Source organism: Orcinus orca, chromosome 2, assembly GCF_937001465.1.
Source record: "Orcinus orca chromosome 2, mOrcOrc1.1, whole genome shotgun sequence".
NCBI classification, from domain to species: Eukaryota; Metazoa; Chordata; class Mammalia; order Artiodactyla; family Delphinidae; genus Orcinus; species Orcinus orca.
The window spans coordinates 172,548,042-172,562,976 of NC_064560.1; the positions used below are offsets into that span (position 1 = coordinate 172,548,042).

At 39.2% G+C, this 14,935-nt stretch overlaps 1 protein-coding gene across 2 annotated transcripts in view; it reads left to right on the forward strand.

Annotated features, from left to right (window-relative positions):
- PSEN1 (presenilin 1) overlaps window positions 1–14,935 on the forward strand; it is a 78,316-nt gene that overhangs the window by 8,155 nt on the left and 55,226 nt on the right. Inside the window, exons 2-3 of one of the 2 annotated variants that reach the window (XM_004262204.4) lie at window positions 408–489; window positions 582–721. In XM_004262204.4, coding sequence (XP_004262252.1) covers window positions 635–721 — 87 coding nt within the window. In that variant the 5' untranslated portion in view covers window positions 408–489; window positions 582–634. The remainder of the gene's footprint in view (window positions 1–407; window positions 490–581; window positions 722–14,935) is intronic. The other variant, XM_012531560.3, reaches the window with a different exon arrangement.

Here is a 14,935-nt window from a genome sequence, read left to right on the forward strand (position 1 = left end):
ATGTTACCTGTTTACCCTGTCTTGGGTCATTGTGGTAAAGAAAAAAAATGAGATGATAAAAAGAAATTTTTCAAAATTAAAAGCACTAGACAAATAATTTTATGGTGATGTAAATTAGGTTGGATTGGAAGAGGGATGTTGATGAGAACATTCTTTAAGATCATTTAGCTCCCTTTGCTCTAGATCTGAAATCATTAGATATCATTCTGATTGAAAATATTTGGTTTCTCAAGTAGATCTACTCATTACCAAGAGGTATCTTGAGCTGACAAAAGTTTGTCAGTTGAGGGTCCTGGCAAATTAATACATTACTGGTTTACAAATTAGTCTTACAAGTATTTAATTGGTGTGAATGGATTTACTAGGATTTGACCAACTCTGGGTAACCCAGTAAAATTCTATTTCAGACCTAATCCAGGAGCCTGCAAGTGACAGCAGCCTGTGAGGTCCTTAGAAAGCTTGGCCTGGAGGATAACACATGAAAGAAAGGTTTGTTTTTGGTGAAAGTAACTTATGAAAGTGTTTCAAAATAAAAGTATAACTGTAATGCACAAAAGACTGTTTTCTTTTTCCCTTTTCAGAATCCCAAGAGGCTCTGTTTTCTGTGAAAAAGTATTTCTATACAGCTGCTCCAATGACAGAGTTACCTGCACCCTTGTCCTACTTCCAGAATGCACAGATGTCCGAGGACAACCACCTGAGCAATACTGTACGTAGCCAGGTACAGTGTCAACCTCTACAACTGCCCTTTCAGACTGTGGATTCAGTGACCACCCTCCCTCGCCTCCAGGAGAGGCTCAGGGGGCTGAGCAGGCTTTCTCTACTTTATCAAATTTACATATTTGCTGAACTTCAAATAAGGGAAAGCATTGTACCATTTGGTGCAGGGGACACAAGGCTGTGTGAGACTTGGGTGTTGATACAGTTCCTCCCTGGCTCAGGCATCACCTCCTCCTCTGAGGCCTTTTCCAACTTCCCCGGCTATTTATTATTTTACCTAGCTTGCTCTTATTCTTCTATGAGCTGAGTACATTTTATTTACTTTTAGTTTTTCAGTGCCTAGCCTGGTTCTTTTATTTTTTTTCTTTCTTAATTTTTTTTCTTTTTTAATATATTTTTGGCTGTGTTGGGTCTTCCTTGCTGCATGCAGGCTTTCTCTAGTTGTGGCGAGCGGGGGCTACTCTTCGTGCAGTGCACGGGCTTCTCATTGCAGTGGCTTCTCTTGTTGTGGAACACAGGCTCGAGGTGTCTGGGCTTCAGTAGTTGCAGCACACGGGCTCAGTAGTTGCAGCACACGGGCTCTGGAGCACAGGCTCAGTAGTTATGGCTCGCAGGCTCTAAGGCGCACGGGCTTCAGTAGTTGTAGTGTGTGGGCTCTAGAGCACAGGCTCAGCAGTTGTGGTGCACGGGCTTAGTTGCTCCGCAGCATGTGGGATCTTCCTGGATCAGGGCTTGCACCCGTGTCCCCTGCATCGGCAGGCGGATTCTTAACCACTGCGCCACCAGGGAAGACCCTAGCCTGGTTCTTGACAGTGCTCAGTAAATGCTCATTGACTGAATGATGAATGCAGGGCTAAGGGTAGAAGTCCTAGGATAGGTCAAAGGAGAGAATCAGGAAAGGGGTGTAGTCAGTGGCATGGGACACAGACACTTCACTGGCTATACACACAGACCAGAGCTGCCTGCCACTCTGTTAGCTAACCATTACAGGTTGAAGGCAGTCCACAGATGGCTTGTGAGATGGCTGGGGCATCAGCCGCATTTTTAGAGGTGGAGACAGAATGGGGAAAGCCACAAGGCCAACTGTAAGCTATGCTGGATGCAGGGGATGGGGGGCAGAGGGCAGACTTTCCTCTATTAGAACCAGAGGGCAGAACCAGTGATAGAAGGAAACAGGTTCTGGATCAGTAAAAAGAAATTTCCTCACAAGTACTTTACGTCTGAAAGAGCATAGGCTGCCTTGTGGGCTAGTGTGTGCATGTCACTAAAAGCAGTTACGGAGGCTGGAAGACTACCAGCCAGATCTGCAGAGGGTTAGTTCGTGGAATGAGCCGTGAACTAGAGCACTAGGTGGCCTGGAAGTTCCCTTCACACTCCAAAGATTTAGGATTCCAATTCAGGGTCAAAACGTGGGAGGAGGGCTTCACAAAGTAAACTTTGATGGGTGCGTAGGATTAGAATAGAGCAAATTGGGAAGTCATTACTGAGAGAAGAAATAACACTAGTGGAGGAAGAATTTTCCTACCATATCAATTGACAGGGGACTCTATCTGGAGATACGTCAGCAGAGGCAGATGACACTGTATTGCTAGAGCATTTTTAAACAAGTGAAATCAAGTTAAAATGAATTTCAAGGGACGCCCTGAAAGAGAACACCTGAGGGGTTGGGGGAGGGAAGAGGGGCTGTCGCGTCTGGTGCCTGGGCGGGTGTTTAACAAGCAGTGGTATGAAGGACTGATTTTTCTGACAGCACTCCTGCTCCTCTGCTGTGTGTCAGCAGCTTGACTTACTCCTTTTTGCTGTTCCCCAGGAATGGCCTTTTGAAAAGATAGGCTGGGCAGGATTATAAAGTTCTTGGGGTACAGGCTGTGAAAGTTTGGATGCTACAGACTTTGTACTCATTTTCAAACTGTTACTTCAGAGGAGAGAGGGGAAAAGTGGGAACAGTTGACGTAGGTCTCTGGGTGCCCCTTCCTTAACCAGAGCATCTCCTATTTTATCTGTTGTACATATTGATCTTCTGTGGATCCCTTTGAACAAAAGATTCCACAGGTAAGAAGTTAAATGTCACTCATCTGCCCCAAACCCTCCAAAGACATCTCATCTCAGAATAAAATCTAGTCTCTGAGGTTTAAACTGTCCCCTCCCCTACCCTCTGTTGTCTCTCACCATCTTCCCCCTCCCTCACTGCTTCCTCTGGGCCCTGGATTCTCCTCCCACTCTTCTCCTTGGCTCTCTTCAGTTCCTTCAGGCCACCTCCTGAGTCACCTTATCAGTGAGGCCATGCCTTCCTTCCCTGCCACCCGGCACTCCCTGTACCCTTCCTTGGCTTTACTTGTGCGTAGCACTTACCAGTGTTCCTAACATACTGTGTAGTTAGATATGATTTGCTTACCTGCTTCCCTCCAAGAACAGTGCTTGGCACATAGGAAGCTCTCCACTGTTGGTGTAATATTGTTTATATACCTCACACTCAGGTTTTGTGGGGCTTTCCTGGTATTTTTTACTGCCTTTTTTTTTTTTTTTTAACACCTCAGTGACTGATAAATTGAAAAAAGGGTAGCTCTAGAGGAGGTACAAATGATGTAGGATTGTTATTGATAATTACATGTGTTCATGGTCTAATTTTAGCAAGTCTTAGCAAGTCGTGTTCTCAGTGGTACCTTCCAGATCTATTAGGGCACCATTGTCTAGAAAATCAGGCCTAATTTATTTGTTTACTTTTGCCTCTGCTGTTGATAATGTGATGTTAATTGAGTTTATCTTTTATCTCCTTAAAAATATCTTCTATAGCTTATGAAGATCTTATGCATGCATTCTTATATTTTCCAGTTACCACAAGATAGGTATTATTGCCATTTTACAGTTAAAATGCTTGTCCAAGACCACATAGAAAGTTAAATAACAGACCTGGAACTTAAAACTGTGCCTTCTAATCCCAAACTCGCTCCAGTATTTCTTCTGTTCTTCCAACGGTCTCATACCCCAGAAAAATGTTGTAATACTGAAAAGAGATATTGTATGAAAAAATGCTGGGGAAGAAAAATACGAAGTCTATTCATTTTGCACTAACGTACTTTAAAAAACCCCAAAGAACGAGGAAAAGAATCTCATCGTTATGTTTTTTAGCTATAAAGAAGCCATTGTTTAAGTATATGCTCTGGTTGGTTATGAAAAAATGGGGGTAGGTCCAGATTTAAATTGGACATAGAAGACTGTTTTTGCAGATTAATTGAAAGCAGCTCTTTTATTTCTGCTGTTGGATAGTGGAGTTGTTAAATACAAGTACCCGAAGACAAGCCTCTAAAGGCACAAAAAGTCCTTATCAGGCTTATTTCTTCTTTATTTGCTCAGGACTAGTTTAGAGGAATTAAAAGGAAATTGACAGATGTGGAAAGTGTGAATCTTTCCACACTACTCAGGAGAGGAAACTCTCATGTTGAATGTCTTCAGTGTGTTGGACTCTGTGCTAGGTGCTGTGACAAACATTATGTAGTTTTAGGGCCTGGCATTTTGGGGATGTTTATCATAAATGAGCAGATTTTCCTTTTTCCTCTGTCTTCTCCTCCTTTGAATAGCTACTCTAGTGAAGTGCTTATCTGTATGACTCTATATTCTAGAGTACTCAAACATGCTATTTTGCAGTAGATATTACAAAAAGAAAATTCATTTAAAAATATTTTTGAAACCAGAAGGAGAGTGAATATCTTCCCTACAGACTAGGTAAAGATCAGTGTAAAGAAGTGGAGCCTCTGTTCCTTTCCTCTACTCAGTATCTCCCTCCACAGTCAGGAGCATCCCAAGTCTTGAATTCATATCATGGGGCAGTGCTTTGAGTTTGGGAAAGAAGTGAGAGGTTAACTGGGTATTCAGAATTGTCCAAGAACACTGATGAATTGGCATTTAGGACTTGTGGCTGAATGAGATGTAAACAGGTTCCTCAGAAGGAAGAACTAAGTTTGATCCACTTGTAATTTGAAGTAGCTATGTGTAAGTTTGGTTTAATTCAGCTAATTTCTTAGTACCTCATTTTTCCCATCTGTAAAATTAGCTGATTTGCTAAATAAATTCTCTTCCAGAAGCTTTGTTGTGACCAGAAGTTAGGGTGGCCAGCTGCCCCAGTGTGCCTGAGACTGAGAGGTTCCTGGAAGGCAAGACTTTCAGTTTTAAAACTGGGGCAGTCCTGAGAAAATAGGATCAAGTTGGTTACCCTGTAAGAAGTATAATGAAATTGAAACCATTTTGGATCTGATTAACCAAATCGTACTCAATTAGATGACTTCTGTTGTGTAACTTCAAGTATTGTTACATGATATATTGTTAGTGTTAAGTAGAAGATAACATTTAAAGCATTTTTCTCTTTCCAAAGGTCAAATGTTGCCGGTGGCTTTATTCTTCAACCCTTAGCAGATACAGTCAGGGCAGCCTTAGCCCAGAAAATAGGTTTTCCTTTTGTAGGCTGCTATAGATAATCTCATTCACAGTGAAGGGATTTGAAGTTTATGAGATTAGTCAGAGAGCTGAAAAATAGTGGGCTTCTTTTAATCCGAATATTTATTTCTTAACTTTTTATTACATAATATTTTAAGCATATAGAGAAAATATGGCAAATAATATAATGAGCACCCATGTACCTGCCACCCAACTTTATTAAACTTTAACATATTGTCTTTTTTTTTAATTGCATCATTTTGTTGTTGAGGTAAAATTTATAAATAATGAAATATGTAGATCCGAAATGTATAATTCAATGGATTTTTAAAAATACGTATACCTGTATAACCAATATGACAATCGAGTTATAAAACATTTACATTACCTCAGAAAGTACTTTTGTGGTCCATTATAGTCAGTTCCTACCCACCATAGACAATCATCATTTTGATTTCTTCCTTTTTTTTTCTTTTTTAACTTTTATTTTATATTGGAGTATAGTTGATTAACAATGTTGTGTTAGTTTCAGGTATATGGCAAAGTGATTCAGTTATGCATATACATGTATTTCTTCTTTTTCAAATTCTTTTCCCATTTAGGTTATTACAAAATACTGAGCAGAGTTCCCCGTGCTATACAGTTATATATATAGCACAGGAAACTCTACTGTATAGCATATTGTCTTATTTGCTGTGTGTACTTTTTTTTTACTAAGTTTTTTCTGTTCCTGTTATATATTGATTGTACACTAAATGAAATCGTAACCAAACAAGACAAAATTTTGCATTTAATTTGGAAAGATAGTCTAGTTATACAAAAGAAATTACAGATAAAATTGAAGCACCTCTCCCACATTCCCCTTCTTCTCCCTAGTAGTTACTATCCTGAATTTGGAGTTTGTCATGCTTACTATAAATATTTATGAACATAAACAATATTGAATATTATATAATATTACTTTGCATGTTTTAAAACTTTATATAGAATGTGTGTGTGTAAAAGTTGTAGAAGAAAGTTCCCACTTTCTTTTTTAATTAATTTATTTTTGGCTATGTTGGGTCTTCGTTGCTGCACGTGGGCTTTCTCTAGTTGTGGCGAGCAGGGGCTACTCTTCATTGCGGTGCGCTGACTTCTCGTTTTGGTGGCTTCTCTTCTTGTGGAGCACGGGCTGTAGACGTGCAGGCTTCAGTAGTTGTGGCACACGGGCTCAGTAGCTGTGGCTCACGGGCTCTAGAGCACAGGCTCAGCAGTTGTGGTACACGGGCTTAGTTGCTCCGTGGCATGTGGGATCTTCCCAGACCAGGGGTTGAACCTGTGTCCCCTGCATTGGCAGGCAGATTCTTAACCACTGTGCCACCAGGGAAGCCCTTCCCACATTTTTGAAATTTGTATATGTAGGTGTATGCTGCAGAAGACACATGTTTTGGGAATTTATATATAGGTGCATGTATCTCTAGTTCATTCATTTTATTTTGTGAATATATTAAAATCTATTCTATTTATAAATATTTGGTAGTTTCCAATTTTCACAGTAACCAACAGTGTTACAGTGACATTCTAATTAATGAATCCTTCTGCACATGTGTGAGTTTCTCAAGGATCATTGCTGTGATTGGGTATAATGATCTTAAACTATATTTGAGATTGCCAGTATGCTCTCCAAGGTGGTTACACATCAAGAGTGTATGGCTGTTTGCATTCTTTTACATCCTTGCCAGTTCTTTTTTTTTTTTTTTTTTTTTTTTTGCTTTACGCGGGCCCCTCACTGCTGCGGCCCCTCGCGTCTCGGAGCACAGGCTCCGGACGCGCAGGCTCAGCGGCCATGGCTCACGGGCCCAGCCGCTCCGCGGCATGCGGGATCCTCCCGGACCAGGGCACGAACCCGTGTCCCCCGCATCGGCAGGCGGACCTTCAACCACTGCGCCACCAGGGAAGTCCATCCTTGCCAGTTCTTGATATTGTCTGACTTATTATGTGTCGGTTGGATGGGGTTTTTTTTAAAATAAATTTATTTATGTGTTTATTTAATTTTGGCTGCGTTGGGTCTTCGTCGCTGCATGTGGGCTTTCTCTAGTTGCGGAGAGTGGGGGCTACTCTTTGTTGAGGTGCGCAGCTTATTACGGTGGCTTCTCGTTGCAGAGCACGGGCTCTAGGCATGCAGGCTTCAGTAGTTGTGGCACGTGGGCTCAGTAGTTGTAGCTCATAGGCTCTAGAGTGCAGGCTCAGTAGTTGTGGTGCACGGGCTTAGTTGCTCTGAGGCATGTGGGATCTTCCCGGACCAGGGCTCGAACCAGTGTCCCCTGCATTGGCAGGTGGATTCTTAACCACTGCGCCACTAGGGAAGCCCAGTTGGATGGGTTTGAAATATTATCTTATGTTATTTTAATTGTATTTCCCAAATTTCTAATAAAGTTGAGCTTTTTTTTTATTGGCCATTTGCATTTCTTCTTTTGTGAATTGCCTGTTCATGATCTTTATCCATTTTTCAATTGGTTATTTGTCTTTTTCTTACTGATTTTGTAGAAGTATATTTTTGGAGGGAGGAGGGATGCTAATCTCATGTTAGCTATATGCTTTTCAAATATTTTCTCCCGTCTGTGGCTTCAGTGTGTTGATGGTGCCTAGTTTAAATGTTTTAAGTAGGTGAATTATCCTTTCCTTTTAAAAACGAAAATTATTTGGTTTTTTTCAATTAAAAATAGATTAAGAAAGATATTCAACACCCTGAATACAAAAAATACTTTTCCATATCCTATAAAGACAGACTGAACTGAAGTAAACTATACTGGAAACTGCTGTGTAGTCCAGCTAATGTTCAACTGTTCCAGTTATTGTTTTACACCCCTACCAGAAAAGTCTGACAAGGAAAAATGGGTGATTTTGGTGATTTTCCCCTTTTATTTTTTCCACATGTTCTATAATATAGTTATCTCATAATTTAAAAAGAAAGGTATTTTTAAAGGGGAAATTTTTTGAATGTAAAGAAAGGTCACAAAAGGACAATATGCTATCTGGGGAATATCTGTGGAAAGGGGAGAAGCATTCAAGGTGTCCATGATGACTGACTAACAGTAGTGGGAGAATTAGAGCAGCTGATGTAAAAGAAACTAAAAAAGCATGATAGCCTGGGGTCTTGGTAATTGGAGTTTATATTATGCCCTTGATAAAAGCTTCAGTTGTGTTTGTCAGTCTCCATTTTAAAAGACTGAAATGTTTACAGTGCACTATAGAAACTTTTCATTAAAAATATTGAGTTTTTGGACTTACACCTTAAGCAAGCTTTCATTTTCTAGAAAACTAGCTCATATAAAAATCTTAATTCCTGCTAATAACAGATGAGAGGAGTTACGTCGTTTTCACCTTTTCACTTTTTAGAATTTTTTACTTTTTTATGGTTGTTGACCCCATGTAGGCTGTAAAATCCCAAAAGGCAGAACTTCATTCGTGTTTCTCTGCTGACTTTAGAGTTTATTGATCACCCAGTATCTCTAAACCAGTTCAATACAAATATCCCTGCAAAAGAACAAAGCGGCTTTTGTTTTTTTCTCACATTAGCAAGAGAAAATTCAAAATTTTCTATCTGCAAATAGAAGTCTGAAGTGAATCTTCTCAGTTGCTTAAGGACTTCATCTTTCATGTGAGAAGGTGCTCTGGGCTCCCTGTGCTCTGGACACACTTCCTTAGCCATCTCACATCACTGCTGTTGCCACCATGTCATTATCTACACTGCTGTCACCATGTGGGGCAGAGCTCCAGTTTTTATGTAGAACAGCTGTCAAACATTGGCATGTCACAAGAACCAAGTGGAGAATCCATTTTATTTATTTCTCCCTCAAGAGTGCGTGTCCTGATTCCTTAAGATGGCATTCAACCAAAAATTTTACTACTTTCCATTAGTTTACCCACCACCTCTAACTAGAAGCTAGCATGGACTTCATGTTTGTTTTTGCTGTTGGTTGGCTATGTCTATAGGGACTGGAGACTGGAAGGTCGACTGACTAATGACAACTATTTCTGAGAAAGGGCAAAGCTTATAAGTTGTAAAATAATGGAAGTTCTTTGTTTTCTAAATGTATTTTGCAGGTAAGATATTAAAGTAGCTCTAAGAAGAACATTATTTGGGCCTTTTTCTATAGTTTGTGATCTGTCATCATCCTTTGGTTTACTTTTACTATACCTATTAATTTGTAAAGTTTTATTTTCTGGTGCAAAATTTTGATGGGTAGAGTTCATGTTTTGATTTGATGTAGATTTACAACTTTTATGTGGATTAGCTGAGACCTTTTTGCTTTTCTAATACACAAAGAAGTGATTTTTTTGAAATAAGTCTAAAATTCATTTATATTGTTAATTAAGCCTTATAAAATGTATGTTACAGCAGTGACTTTCAAACCTTAGTGTGCATTGGAATCCCTGGGAGAATTGTTAGTACGAATTCTCTGGCCCCAAATCCAGAATTCCTGATTTTGTAGGCCTGGGATGGGGCCAGAGAATTTGCATTTCTGATCAATTCCCAGATCATGCCAATGCTTCTGGTCCAGGGGCCATAATTTGAGAACCACTATATTTGAATAAAGAATTAAAGGGAAAGTGACATTAGAGAAAAACAATTAGATTTATAAATTGAATACTCAGTGTTTTAATTCATATTAGTTTATTCTGACCCAAATTTTCTAGTCCTTAAGGAAATAAATGTCAACAGCCTTTTTGATTTAGAATAGAAAAAAATCAGTCATTTGCTAACTAAAAAAGAAGCCTTAAAGTAGTAATCCATTGAAAGGTCAGTAATAATTCTCTATGTAAAGCAATTGCTGGAGAAGACATGTAAATCGTTACCTTCAGCTGCTAAATTTACAACATTAAAATGTGTCTGGTCTTTATAAAAGAAGGTCATCTGCAGTATCTTTTCTGAATTCAAAATATTAAATGCAGAGAACTTTATTAAGTTACTAGCAAATCATAAACTGGCAGAACTAACCCCCTCATTTTCTAGATGATAGTGGGTCACTTTTTTAAAGTGTGAGAAATCCTATAAAATTAAACAGAATGCAAACTATAAGCTGTTGAAAGTGGTGATTAAGTACTTGGGACCTCGAGGAGAAAAAAAATAAATGAAAGGAGTGATCTAAATTTAAGCTGAATCGGGTCCACGGGCTCAATCAGCCTTTGGATGATGATGTTACTGTACTGTTTATGGTAATGAATTTGTTTTCCCATTTATGCTGAAATGAAATAAGGAGAAAGAAGAACGTAAAATCTTGGTGACCTCCAGAGGAACATGCTTGTTTTTGCATGAGAGTAAAGTTAGAAATCCTTGGCACAGATCTTCATAGTTTGTTAAAAAAAAAAAACCAACTCTAGGTTCAAGCCTAACACAACAGCACCATAAATGTTAAATATTATCTCTCACCAGTTATATCAACTGTTCAGGGAAATGACAGCCTTCCTTGATGACAGAGTGATGGTTAAAGCTCTAACACTGGGCAATCACAAAGCTTGGACAGGTGCTGGATGGAATTCTGCTTGCTGTTGGAAACATATTGCGTATGATTAATAAATATTTTCAAGTTTCCACATAACTTGCCAGTTCTTCAGTTAAGCTCCTCTTCTAGTTTTTCCTACAGTGCAGGGCTTAGGAGCCTCACAGTTCTATTTGTGGAAATCCAAACAATATGTATAAAGTCTTATAAGATTCATAGTTTTTCTTATAAATAAATATCCATCTTTAAGTAAATAATATGCAGATATATTTATATCAACATAATGGAATACAGTGTTAATTTTTACATGGGACTTATTACATGGGAATGTATACATGAAATAATATTCGATGAAAAAAGTAGGATGCAATATTCGTGAATGTTCACTGTAGCTATGTACCTATGTGTGTATGTTGAAAAACTAGAATTTGAGATGTAAAAATGAGTTGTTTTCCTTATAAAATCATCTGAGTTCATATTCAGCAATACAAAATTATAAAATGAAGTGTGGCAAAACTGCCATGAACAAAGTTAAAAAACAAACTGGGCAAAGGCTTATAATGCCTAATGACAGATATATCTTAATATACGAAGAATTCTTATGAAGCCAAAAGGGACATAAACAACTCAGAAACAATATTACCAAAGGATACGAGCAATATATGTATATGGAGGAGGAAGAAGAAATATACATGGTAATAAATATATGAAAAGACTAGTTGATCAACCTTACTAGTAATGAGACATAGAAATGAAAACCTTTCATTTTTCACCTATCAGTGAGCAAGGCTTGATCCCCATTGCTACTAAAAGTGTGGGGAAATAGGCATTCTCATTTGATGTTCACGGGAGTTAAATTTGTGTTTATTTGGAGGCAAGTTTTCAAGTGAGTCCACTACATATACATGCCTTTTGGAGATAATTTGGCAATTGAATCTAAAAAGGCATATACCTTGTGACCTGGCATTTCCACTTCTAGAAACTTGTCCTATAAAAACATTTCCATAAGAGTGCCAGGAAATATAGACAAGAATATTTATTGAAACATCATTTGTAACAGTGAGAATTTGGAGATAACCTCAGGCTTTTCTTATGGTTTACCCAGTCAGTAGTATAAGGTAATGGCGAATAGTAGGATCTTTTGGCTAAACTGTCCAAATTAGAATCTCTGCTCTAGAACTTCTTAGCTCTGGGATCTTTGGCACACTATCTGATCTCTCTGAGCGTCGATTTCTTTATCTGTTAATGAAGTTTAGAATATTAATAAACTCAGAGTTTTATTAGGATTAAATGAGACAACTCATCTGAAGTGCTTAGAGTGTCTTGCACATACATAGTCAATAAATGTTAGCAATTATTATCATAATTGTCATTATTACTGTGCCATTACTGTAGTGTTTAAGTTGAGGTATATTTACAAGTGTTGGTATAGAAAGGTATCTGACATATCATTAAGTGACAAAAGCAAATTGCAGAACACGGCTTTAAAAGTATCTGAAAGTACATCAGATTGCTCACCATGTTCATATTGTGGAACAGAGATTAGGAAGGACATTTAGTTTCTGTGTTATAAACACAAGTTGATAACGCTTTTTAAAACTTCTAAAAATGTTTATAAACCGGGCTTCCCTGGTGGCGCAGTGGTTGAGAGTCCGCCTGCCGTTGCAGGGGACGCGGGTTCGTGCCCCGGTCCGGGAGGATCCCACGTGCCGCGGAGCGGCTGGGCCCGTGAGCCATGGCCACTGAGCCTGCGCGTCCGGAGCCTGTGCTCTGCAACGGGAGAGGCCACAACAGTGTGAGGCCCGCATACCGCAAAAAAAAAAAAAAAAAGTTTATAAGCCTTTGTTTATAATATTTCTTTTAACTACAGAAATAAAACTAAAAACCGGGGGCAGGCAGGCAGAAAACAAGGTTTTAAAAAAAAATGGGCAAGCCCTATGCTCTATTGAAAATACCTCCACAATTTTTGCTGCCTGAGAACTATCCCTGCCTGAGGGTCCACATGCTTTAGTGGCTCAACCTGTACTCGCATCATGTTCTGAAGTGAGAGAAAGGAGAAAGAATTAAAATGAAGCCTCTGACGTAATGGTGTAGGAGCTCTGGGGAATGTGGCTTCGTAGGAACTCACTTCCCACATGCTGGCCACTTCCCATAGGACCCTGCCCTCCCTGAAACTTACAACATTTATACAGTGAGTAATCCTTCCTCTGCCAATGAAATGAAATCATTTATAATGGCTACAACACTGGTTTTTCTGAATCTTAAATATAGCCTTTAAGGACAGAACTGTGCAGGCTGTAAAAAGATCCTTGGTGGCCAGAGCATAGGGGGAAGGTGAGGGATCAGTAGGCAGAGAACAGAGGATTTTTAGGACCGTGGAACTATTCTATATGGTACTATGGTAGATGCATTTATTATGCATTCTTCAAAACCCACATAATGTACAATACCAAGAGTGAACCCTAAAACTAACTATGGAGTTTGGGTGATAATGAGGTGTCAGTGTAGATTTGTTGGTTGTAAAATGTACCACTTTAGTGTAGGTTGTTGATGGGGGAAGGCCGTGTGGGGCAAGGGGTGTAGGGTGTATGGGAACTCTTCGTACTTTCTGCCAAGTTTTGCCGTGAACCTAAAACTGCTCTAAAAAATAAAGTTGTTTTTTCTTAATTAAGAAAGAAATGAGCTACTAAACCACACACACAAAGAGACCTTTATGTTCTTATCTTTTAGAAATATATACTAAAATATTTATGAAGGAAATGATACGTCTGAGTTTGCCTCAAAATAATACTGGGGGCAAAGTGGGTGGGAAAACAAACGGAATAAGATTAACCATGAGATGACAATAATTGAAGCTGGTAAAGTGCACGTGGGGCTTCATTATACACTTCTGACAGTATATGCTTTAACTTTTTCCATAGTAAAAAGTTTGTTTTTAATTAGCCTTAAAAATAATGCTAAGTCGTCATTCTAATATTTAGCCAAGATTTTTCATTTTGGAAATCCCTCAGTAGTTCTAGTGTCACCTTCCTAATGTGACAGTTTTCAAAGGCTCTACACACCTCTTTGAGAAAAACACTTTTTTCTTAAACATTCACTTTTTTAAAAATATATTTATTTATTTAGGGACTTCCCTGGTGGTGCAGTGGTTAAGAATCCGCCTGCCAATGCAGGGGACACGGGTTCAAGCCCTGGTCCAGGAAGATCCCACATGCTGCAGAGCATCTAAGCCTGTGCACCACAACTACTGAGCCTGCGCTCTAGAGCCCGCGAGCCACAACTACTGAGCCCGCGTGCCACAACTACTGAATCCTGTGCCCCTAGAGCCCGTGCTCCACAACAAGAGAAGCCACAGCAATGAAAAACCCTCACACCACAACGAAGAGTAGCCCCCACTCACTACAACTAGAGAAACCCCGTGTGCAGCAACCAAGACCCAGTGCAGCCATAAATGAATGAATGAATATATATATATATATTTTTTTTTTTTTTTTGGCTGCACTGGGTCCTAGCTGCAGCATCCTTTAGTTGTGATGTGTGGACTTTTAGTTGCGGCATGTGGACTTCTTCTTAGTTGTGGCATGTGGACTCCTAGTTGCAGCATGAGGACTTCTTAGTTGCGACATGCAGAGTCTTAGTTGCAGCATGCATGCAGGATCCAGTTCCTCAACCGGGGATCAAACCCAGGCTCCCCTGCACTGGGAGCAAGGAGTCCTACCCACTGGACCACCGGGGAAGTCCCTAGAAAAACACTTTTTAAAAAACAGCTTTATTGAAGTATAATTGTCACACAGTGAACTGCATGTATTTAAAGTATACACTTTGATCAGTTTTGACATACATTTGTACCCTGGAAACCACCACCACAGTCACAATAATGAACATAACCATTGCACCTAAAAGTTTCCTCATGCTCTCTTGTAATCTCTCCCTCCTGTCCCCCCCCAACTGCTGTCTATTCCCAGGGAACCACTCATCAGATTTTTGTCACTGTATTCTAGTATTCATTTCGTAGAATTTTATATAAATGAAATCATACAGTACATACTCTTTTGAGAGGCTTTTTCATTGAGTATAACTCCTTCTAGTCAAGATTCATCAGTCTTATAGCATGTGGCAGTAGTTCCTTTTTATTGCTGTGTTGTATTCCATTATATAGATATACCACAGGTTTTTTTGTTTGTTTTGTTTTTTTAATCCCTTCACTTGTTCATGGGTATTTGCATTGTTTCTGGTTTTGGGTTATTACAAATAAGGCTGTTGTGGATGTTTGTGTATAGATCTTTGAATAGACATAATTC